General features: G+C 39.8%; 1 protein-coding gene across 4 annotated transcripts in view; it reads left to right on the forward strand.

Annotated features, from left to right (window-relative positions):
• The window catches only part of LOC114598913 (FRAS1-related extracellular matrix protein 1-like), a 110743-nt gene extending 99934 nt beyond the window's left edge, over positions 1 to 10809 (forward strand). For 3 of the 4 annotated variants that reach the window (XM_028733272.2, XM_028733266.2, XM_028733269.2), the window contains 2 exons: positions 1113 to 1198; positions 2131 to 8631. In XM_028733272.2, the coding sequence (XP_028589105.2) occupies positions 1113 to 1198; positions 2131 to 2363 (319 nt within the window). In that variant the 3' untranslated portion in view covers positions 2364 to 8631. Of the gene's footprint in view, positions 1 to 1112; positions 1199 to 2130; positions 8632 to 10724 lie in introns of those variants that run through there. The other variant, XM_028733271.2, reaches the window with a different exon arrangement.
• The last annotated feature ends 220 nt before the right edge of the window (positions 10810 to 11029 follow it).

An 11029-nucleotide genomic window follows, 5' to 3' on the forward strand; every position in this document is an offset into this window, starting at 1 on the left:
AGGTAAGCGGCGTAATGATTGCTGTCATGATATATATAAACAATGCAAAAATACCTTTTTCCAATGACTATTTAAAACGGGGGGGGGGGGGGGACCTGTTTGGAAGGTTCAGGGTTCCTTTTTAAATTTCTCTTACACTTTCTCCACTAGAATAGCAACAGTACAGTGTAGTAGCTTAAAGTTGAACAATATTATAGTTTGTAATTCTAGGTGCATCAGGAATTATCATGCTACATTAGAGGGTTGGGAAACTTAATTTTTTTGTACTATGAAGCATTGCCCATAAAGTCGAGATGATTCAGCAATGCCAGATATATTTCTTATGAATTGGAGTAATGTGGTCAGATCCATCTGTCTGTCTACTGGAGATGACTAGAAAATCAACAGCAATTCTAAATTATGAAAGTGTATCACATTATCTTCCTTAGAATTCCAGTGAGAAAAATGCATTTTCAAATTAAAGTTAAAAGACTGGGCGAAAAAAACTTACACAATGTGTAGTATACCTTTTATGGAATAAGTTTTACAATCTGTGACCTTCAGAATTACAGAATATGTTGTCCTCCTGATGATTCCTGCAGAAGTAAGGCCTATTTGAATGATACGTTATGCAAATAAGATTCGTTATTAAAAAGCCATACTAACAAATGTTCTGCTCTCCAAAGGTCAAACAGGCCAAGGCAAAAGATGAATGTATTTCCTTTCCTGTGACACGAGTGAAGATGGGATTGGAAATGTTATTCTCTACAATCAGCCACTTTAAACACATTTCAGTACCTTTTGATTGCATAAATAATCACACTGAAAATTAGTATCCTACACCTATCTCACTCTGGCGATTTTGCTCTAAAAGTCCCTAAGGTTATTTAATTTTATACAGTTTTCAGAACATTGAATGACTGCTATAAAAGACCATACACATTCCTTGAATGAACTGAAGTGCCAGCCCAAGCCTATATTTTCTATTGTTTTCTCTTTTGTTTAAAGCTATGACAAGATAGCTCCCATTTGTCAGCGCCCATGTAACATTGTTATCAGATTTCCCCACCCACCCTCAAACAAACCCAGTAGTGACTGGGTATCATTGTTATGCTTTGTTGTCTCATATACAGGTCCCAGGGCCATTTAGCTAGTGTTCATTCCCCAAGGGAGATGGCATGGCTTTGGAAATTTGCCAATAAGCAGCCATTTTGGATTGGTAAGTATAAAAAAAAAACCTATTCAGGATACCGTGGCATATGCCTTTGCTGTACTTCATTCAATAAATCTAAAAACTTGAGACATGGGAAACTTGTGCTTTCATCCTGTAAAGACGGTAGTGCTACAGATCTAGCAGACCATCATATTCGGTCACAAAATAACTTTATACATCTTTATTGAATCTTTGTACAGAAGCAGGGTGTTTTGATTTCACAACTAATCAAAAGGGAAAAAAATTCTCCCCGGCTAAACCTGCCACTTCATTCCCTTTCAGATTTGGCAGCTGTTCAACTTCTCTTAAGGCTTATCCTATCCATGTTTACTTAGAATTAAATCCCATGGTATCAGCAGGACTTGTTCCCAAATGTATATGCACAAGATTTCCCCAAAGATTCCAGCTGTAATCCTATATGCACTTACCCATTGATTTTAATTGGACTTCCATCTGGGTGGATATGTATACCATTGATCTGTCGGTATTGCAGCAAACTGAGGTGATTTGGAATGCCATGCAGATACACTTTACTATATTGAATCTGACCAGTGCTCAATTCCATATAGCCCAGAGACCTTCCTTTTCTGACTGGCAATAGTTCCATCATTTCAGGCAGATAATCTTTGACAGTCCTGTTATCTGAGATCGTTTTAACTGGAAGGGCCAGGTATTGACCTTTGACCTTATGCATGTAAGGCTTGAGCTCTGTTTCTGAGCTAGATTTCATTTCTTTTCCTAACTAAAGTTGACCTATTTTTTTAGGAAGCATGAATCTGCCACCAGCAGGGTAGTCATTTGCATTTGCTGTTGGGTAAAATAATGCTGAAATCAAAGAGTCTCTCCTATGAATAATTGTATTGATGGGGCTTAATACAATTCCTGTAGCATTGCTTTATAGGCAGTGAATTTCACAATTGCCGGGTCTCCAATTTCAGGATTAAACGAAGGTAAAACGGGCAGCTGGATGTGGAGTAATGGCCGACCAGTGACTTTCCATAACGTCAAAAGCAGGCCGCAACTAAGCAAGACTGCTGAACAGAAATGTGCTTTTGTGAAAAAGCAGAAGAAATGGGTTGCAAGGCTATGCAGACAAAGGCTGAAAGGAAGATATATTTGTTCCCTTCCTTCATTAACTGACACTTCTCTCGAAAATACAAAAACCGTTTAGCTGGTATGTAAAGTTGGCAAGAAAATTGCACAAGATTATTACCAGGAGATGAGGAGAAACAAGGCTACAACAAATTCTAGCCATGAAGTCATGCAAGACACTCATTGTAAAACTGCTTTGGAAAACATCTCAAAGGAGAAACGTAAAGATTCTCAGTACATCAGTACTCATTTCTCGCCAGATTCTGCATATTCAAAGATTTACAAGTTGCTGAAGACAGCAAACATCTTTGCAATGAGCAGTATTGGAAAGGGTTGTTTTGTGCTTCTTTGTTTTTGAGAACATCCATTTACATCTGTGTAGATCCAGGTAGCAGTGGGCCAGGAATTAGGCTTAGTGTTAGTCTTGCTGGTGGCGGTAACCTGTATCTCACAAAAAAATGAAAGTTATGCTGATATTCATGCTTCAGTGAAACAGAAGAGCATGAGGCCACAGGACAGAAAAAATAATGCTATTCAAATATAAAAGAAAAAAAATGTTCATAAGTTAAGAATGGGAAATACTGAAACTAATATTTTAGTTAATTATTAGCCTCAAGGTTTACCTGCTATTTTGGATAAATGTTAGCTTGGTGGTTTATATTTCCATGAAACATGCATGGAAGGGGGAATAAGATCTTGCCCACTCATGTCTTCTGACCACACCTCCAGCCCCTTGCTTTTATCATAACCTGTGAAACAGCCTACAGCCACAAACACTGTGAATCTGTTCTGGGACCATATCTATTCAAGAGTCTCATAGTATGTATAAACACCCCCCCCCCCATTTTTTACAAACCTAATATGTGCATAGGCTGTCTTTTTATATACTTATTTCAAATAGAAATGCCAACTAAAGTAAAAGGGATATCTATAATGGAACACTGCAGAACCAATTTCCATACCAAATAAAGTATAACAGATCAACATCACAAGGTCCCAAGCACCACACATGGGTTTATATTATCCTGCACCTTGTTGCTCCAGGAAATGGCACGGTTTCTCTCTAAAAACATTACCTTGCTGTCTACCTTCTCTGGTTCTAACCAAAGATTATTGCAGGAAGGCAAGATCTCCCTTTACATAATTTATCTTTCTTTCTCATTGGAAGTCAGCATTGTACACAAGCAGTTTGGCTTCTGGTTAATCATAAGAGTGGTGGGGCTCTGCATTTTAATCCTAAACCAATTATCAGGATTTGCTAGTGCACCATTAGATTCCAAGGAATAAAACTCAAGGGCAACACAAAGGTCTCAGACAGGAGCTCAAAGCTCAGTCTGGGTCTTGCTGAAGGTGAAATCCCAGACTTTGCAATTTGGTAATTTTAAAAAATAAACACAAGACTGCCTGCCCCATCCCAAACACACAAGTTTCGGAGGCGAGGATCTCAGTTTAATTTCAATTTTAATTGGCCATATGGCATTCTTTCCTTTTAATAAATAGGCATAATTAGTGAGATTTTAGGGCTTCAAAATACCATAAGAACATAAGAGCCGTGCTGGATCAGACCAAAGTCCAGCATCTTTGAGTGCAATTTGATCATAGTGTCAGCTTCCATATTATTGGCTCCTGATACACGGAAATGAAACTGCTAAAATTTAAGACACCTGAAATTTAAGTCCAAATCAACTTTGAAATAGGCTGAGGATCAAAATTGAAACACCACCCAATAATGCTTTATAGCTGCCTATTATATACATACATAACTGCAGTGCTTTTTCCCCTGGGGTACTCAATGGTACCCAGTACCAGACCCTTTCCCTGCATATCTGCATATACTGAGGTAGTGGATTATCCTGCCCTTTATCATCGATAAGAAATGAAACTCAGGTTAGGTCATGAGATAAAAGGAATTAGGCTATGAGGTTATGAAAACAGGTTTTGCTCTTAGTGGGCTTCCAATCAGTTCAGTGGAACAAAGTAAATAACCTTTAATCTATCACACATTGTATGGCATTGGCAGGGGGAACCTGCCTTTGGCACTGGGGTCACTAGGGGGAGTTTGCAAGTTCAGCTCCAACCCCCATGGTGTCCCCAAATTAATCTCTCTGGGGTTTTTCCTATTTAAAGGAGGAGCTACAGTTTATCCTATGTGGGCTGTAGTGAGCAGAGGGCCCTGGATTTGCCTTCAAGGGCAGCCATGTCTATAGTAGCGTTCAGTCCCTCTGGCCTACCTGCAAAAATCAGAGCAATATTCAAACTGAATGAACGATTTATGGCAGTCCTTTTAATGGGTTCTGTGATACCAGTTATATGGCTGAAAGGGACTTGCAACATATGAAACAGGCAATGTTACTTGATTTCAGATTCAGTTATTAGTGAGGTAGGTGATAGTGACTTTAGCAAACTACAATGATAAAATAATGGAAATTTGAAAATCAGTAATGAATTCACCACATATATTTGGCCAATGCACCATACATTTAAATTCAATTTCATAGCTATGGACTGTGAAGACAATTTAGTTAAAAGTCTTATGTCTACCCTTTTCTTGCAAATATTCTATTCAACATGTTATACACTTACCAGTAGACAGATGTGGTGTCAATTTTATACTTACCAGCAGATGTGCTGTTAACTGCCTATTCTGGTAATACAATATGCAATGTAAACCCCTCAGATGGAAATTTATATAAGAGTTGAAATTGTCCCCCCCCCCTTAAAGCTGCAAATCACCAGAAGATACAGTAAAATTAACATATCATCTCTATTATTACTTCATGGGACTTTTCATCTTGTTGAATTGCAGTTTTGAAGTTGGAAAAAAGTCTGATCCTGCAACTATTAAATAACTGCATCAAATTACTTGTGTCTACTCATGCTAGGAAGATAACTCCACTTCCTATAACCTAATTTGGAGGGGAGGAACTGCCAAGGCGGTCTTTGAAACAAAACATATTCAGATTCAGATTCAGTTTCTTCACATGTTCTAGGTTCATGAGGCTTAGCCTGAAAATGGCTACTCTAAAAAGTAAAGCAGAGGTATGCATATGAGGTGGGTTAGAACTCATGAATTTCACCATAGGGGAGATGTAAGAGGTACCACTATGTACAAGAACCAGGGAAGAAAATGTGGTTAACACTCTTGTATACCCCACATCTCTGTAAAGTTAACTTGAAAGTTATATGGTAAAGAAAACAAGAAACAACCATTGATTTGAGCACTGGATGCTGAAATGCATCTCTAAACCTAAAAAATGCTAAATACAGTATGGATGGGATCGCATTCAATATGCATACATATGCATATGTATTTTTTCAGATCTGTGGCACTGAAGCAATAATCAGAGTTCAGATTTGTGCTCACGTCCATTAGCAACACGGGTAGCAAATCCCTATTTGTTCTTTACTGCATGTTGAAAATTTACAGGACCACAATCAGCTCAGGAGGAGTTAAGTGTAATGCTTATTTTGAATTTATGCTGGCCAGCGTGAATCAGATCATGTGAATTGGATGCTATATTATCTTTGGCGATGCAATATGATTCTTCTTGAATGACTATGAATGACACATGGATGACTATTTAACTTGCAGTACTTCTACAGGGTCTGATAGGAAAGAATATAGTATTTTAACATGTTTATCATCTCCAATGAATGAGAATTCTTATTAAACTGTTTATCAGTTAAGTGGGTCCTGTAAAGCTGAGTCTGCTTCCAGATTTCTGAGTCCCCAAGGTGTATCAGATAATTTATCTGGTAGGATTATGTTGATGTATTTATCAATCTTTAAAAATGAACACAGAGATATGAAATGACACCTGTTGACAACTAAGTTGCAATGTGAACCCTGGGTTAAATATTCTCCATTTAGGTTATCGCCTGAGAATGCACGGGGCTGCTAGGTCAGACCAATAGTTCTTCTAGCTCTGCATACTGCAAGCATAGGCAAACTCGGCCCTTCAGATGTTTAGAGGCTACAATTCCCATCATCCCTGACCACTGGTCCTGTTAGTTAGGGATGATGGGAGTTGTAGTCCCAAAACATCTGGAGGCCCGAGTTTGCCTATGACTAGCATACTGTTTCTGACAGTGGTCAGCCAAATATGTCTGGGAATCATACAGGTACAGTATGGTGGAAATAACACTCCACTTTTGCTTCCTGTCTAACAGCTTTTGACAGATTCACCTTCCATGAATTCACCTAATACCGGGAATTGGGGAACCTGTAGATATAGGGTTGAGAAAACAACTCCCGTCAAGCCCCAGCATATATGGCCAGTGGTCAGGGATGATAGACATTTCAGTCCAGCAACATCTGGACAGCCATATCTGACCTAATCATTTTTATTTTTTTTTAAGAAGTCATTTAAGTCATTAAGAATTCAGGTGCACCCTGTCCTGTGCATCTTGCAAAATGCATCATGGCTCCAGGGATCTAGTTGTAATTTTGGAAGCTCATCATTTGCTCCCAGTGGCAAGAGTACCACAAAGCCTGTGTACCTCAGGCTGCTAATCCCATCAGCATTATAAAAGAATCATTAATATCCCATATTCATAATCACACTAATGGATGGCATGCATAAGGAGCATGCATTATTAAAGGGAGAGTTCTGAATGTGTTGTAGGAGGGGAATTCATTTTTGACTGACAGTCATGTAAACCAAACATCCATATCCTTCACAGTTTCAATTTGGCAGAATGATCTTGGTGTTATAGCCCAGAGCGAAAACTCTACCGAACAGGTTTAGACTATTACATTTTAATCTCCCTTGCTACATTTCATTCACTTTCATAATTTTCTTTTCTGCCACCCTCTGAAAGGAAATCTTCTCGTGGTTCTTTCCTTTCATTAGTGAAATCATAAAATAATAATAATACATTGCACTTAACATCTATCAACAGTGCCCATCACTCTGATATATGTACAGTCCCCCCCCACCTCACACAGAAATGACCAGTCAGTAAAGTTTCCGAATATTGAAAAGGTCAAAGTACTACAAGGCTCTATTATTTTCACTTAGAAATATATGAGACATAAAAATAGTAGTGGTGGGAAGGATGTAAAATGGAACATATTCCGTTGATGGCCCCAGCACTGTCACCATGCAATTTTTTTTACCCCTCAATCTATTTTTATTTTTTAAACACCCTATTTTTAGAGAATTATAATTAAATAGGCATATAGGCCCTCAGCAAAATGCACATTGGTAGTAACATAAAAATGAGAATATTCTTAGAGAAGGAGTCCAATATAATAAATACATCAACCATGAGAATATCAAGTACAAAAGTTAACATTAAAAAGGGCTCTAGAAAGACTAGGCTGTATTTCACTAATAATGGATGTCACATGACACTTCTATTACACTAGTTGTGCTTGCTGTATTAACTGTATACTTGTAGTCTAACTCAGGGTTCTTCAACCTTGGGTATCCAGATGTTGTTTGACTATACGTCCCATCATTCCTGACCATTGGCTAAACTAGTCATGGGTGTTGTAGTCCAACAGTCCTGAACTCAGGCACAGCCAGCCCTCTGGCTACCTGATTGGCTGATTCAAAACTATGGACTGGCTGGCTATTGTGCCTTCCTTTGCGGCCAGCTGGGGGAATTCTCCAGCAGCTGATCACACAATGGAGAGGCATCTTGTTCTGTGGAGCCAAGGGTCTGCCATGATGGGCCACAACTGCCACCTACCCAAAGACTGGGTAAGCAGCCATTATCGTCCAACAGCATCTGGGAGACCCAAGGTCAAGGAACAATGGTCTACGCAACCTTTTTTCCTTTCTATTAATGGTAGCCATGCTTGCACAACACATATTTTCCCACCTGATGCTCTGTGTTACTTTCCTGTGAGAAGCTATTTGCCACACTTTTGCACTTCACCGCATCAGACTCAATGATATGCTTTCCTGCTGTCTTATATAATAAAAGTTCTTCACATCAAGATAATGCAGTGTTACTTTGGTCTCTGCTTTTATAAAGTGTCAAGTTATGGTGTGAATAAGCTTGCTGTACAGAAGTCCAAAACCCTGTTAATTAAGCCACAATAATATCTACTGTTGCCTTGAGACAGACCCAATTTATTTTTTCAGCAAAAGAATCTTTTGTGTTTGTATTTTTTCCTGTGTACATCCATTAGTGCTGGAAGCATTTGCAACATTAATTGGTGACCTGTGTCTTGAACATTATTTTTTTTATGCTGTGAAAAGAAATATAAAGGAATTAAGGCATTCTCTGGACTTAAAGAACAACTCTGTGCGTCCTTAAGTGGCTCTCTTTATTAATATGATATGGCAAATGTTTGTTCCTGTTTATTAAATCACATGAAAGGTTAATTATGCTAAGCGACTCTGGGTAGAAAACAATTCTTGGAAGAGGCTTTTTAAACAACAGGTTGGCAGCTTGCAGGAGCCATCTGTTTCCCACAAATGTTAAGGTACAATCTTAAACTTGTGAGGTTAAAAATTACAGTAGTTTGGGAGAAGGAAAATCCATGCTGCGATGATGATGTGAAAATTCTGATTCTCCTTGACATGCAGCCTGGCAGGAATGCCAAGTTTCCTAAACATGGGGTTTGGTTGCTAATAACCATGAAAACTACAGGGGAACAAAGCGGCAAGGGGGCTCCTGTTATCCATTTCCTTTCTAATATAAGGGCATTGGTGTCCTGGAATGATGTTGCCTGAAGCTTTTGCAAAACAGATTCATGCCTGATACTGTCATTTGCCTCTAATGGGTTCATATCATGATTTGAAGATGCACTCCTTAATTCTGCCTTGTGAGTCAACTGAGTTGGGCCAAAGGCTTAAAAGTTCTCAACATATCTCTGTGTGGCAAAATTGTCCATGCAATGAGATGGGTCTACATTTTAAACTAATTATCCAGCACTGCCATTCCAATGGAGTATTTAAAAGCAAATTATAAAATTTGTAATTGAAGTGAAATACACCCATGCCTAGAAATAGGGTGGTAGTGACATGTTTCTTGGAGACTATGCATTCTGACTGGAGAATGTGCATATGGCCCAGAGAATGTACAAAATTCAGTTGAGATATGAACATTCCAGGCCTGTTGAGGATTATGTATATTGACCAGGAATGTGCACAATTCCCTTTTCATGGAAGGCGTTTGTGTACATTCTCCTTAAGGCTTGGTGAATGTGCCCAATGTGTGGCTGTTATGTACATTAACTCCCCTTAACACACACACATGTATTTTGAAAGACAGGTAAGAAATATAAAATAATAATTATGATAATATTATAAGGTGTTAATTTATAATACAGCCTTTTCACATTCTTCTCATATGTCATTCTTTTTTTATTTATATTGGCCTGGTTTGCATATCATACTAAGTCATAGTTTGGTTTACAATGAATGTGCAAGCATTCTCAGACAGGAGTTCCCAGCTGCTGCACTCCTCCCCAATTGTCTTGCTGTTTCACCACAAAAAACCATAGCCTAAACCAAACCATAACCTGACTCAGGGGTGTAGTAAGGGGGTGCAGTCTGCCCCGGGTGTCCCCACTGAGGGGGGTGTCAAAATGGTGGGCGGCACTCACCATGGGGCCTGCAGCATGCCCGAACCACGTGTCTCTCCTGGGAGTGACGTGGTGGCTTGGGCGCCCGCAGGCTCCGCGCCACCCCAGACAGTCTGCCCTTTGCCTCCCCCTCAGCTGTAGGGCAGCTGCATGGGAGGAGGCAGACAGACTCCTCAGAGGCCCCGTGGTGCCCCTGTGGGTGACTGGCCCCACCCCCAGGCGCCTGATCAGCTTGCTCTGCCGCTGACCTGACTTAGAGTGTCATCTGAACCTGGACTCATGCTTTAGATCTCCTGGACAAACCATGGTTACAGCTTGCTGTTAGTCTGTAGTGACTGAAAACAATGAGCCTGGGTTCTGACAACACACTGAACCAAACCATGGCAGAACAGCAGCAGAACATCTGAGGAGGAGCAAAGTGGATGTGGTCTCCTGTTCTCCACTTCTGCATTTTTTCTGAGGCGTAGAATGGCCTGATATGCACATTACACTATGTGCTGCTTCCCCAGGCCAGTCCCTCTATTTAACGTTGCAAGTGGTTCCCACAAGGGTTGCCCACAAGGGAATGAGACCCTTGGCTGAAAAAGAATCCCACAACTCTGTTCAAATCCATTACCACAAATTTATCCTCTAGTATGAGGATGTGCATACAGCCCCGGCTAAATTCAGCATCATCAACCCATTGTGAAATAGTGTCAATGTACTAAATAATTTGTCCTGTATAAAAGAGGCATTAGCAATAATACTACATTCAGTGGTAAATCATTTTCCTTCTTACTCTTTGTTCCTGTTCTCAAAATTGTGGTTTTAGGTAATGAACTGAGACCTAAAGTGAACTTTTGCTGAAGCTCTGATAGCCAACTTTCTTTTCTTTTTCATTTTTATTTTTTCTGATAGGCTCACTTGAATGGCTAATTCCTGTTCTTGGACAAACTCAACTGTCTTCTAAATGCTCTAAATGCTCAGTCTGCTAGTTTTGCAGGAAAGGCTTTGTTGCCACCACTTGGGTAGGCAAACCCACAGGACTTCTGAGAATTTGGCATTTCAGAAACTAGGCAAACAATCTGCCAGCCCGATCAGTTGCAAGCTAACACATGCCTCCTGTGGCGCCGATTGTGAAGTGACAAGCTTAGCCCAGCCCAGCCCAGCCCAGCAACAGCACTGCGTCCTTAGAAACAGCAGATTTCTCATCAAACTGAATG

Source organism: Podarcis muralis, chromosome 5 (genome assembly GCF_964188315.1).
Source record: "Podarcis muralis chromosome 5, rPodMur119.hap1.1, whole genome shotgun sequence".
Lineage (NCBI taxonomy): Eukaryota > Metazoa > Chordata > Lepidosauria > Squamata > Lacertidae > Podarcis > Podarcis muralis.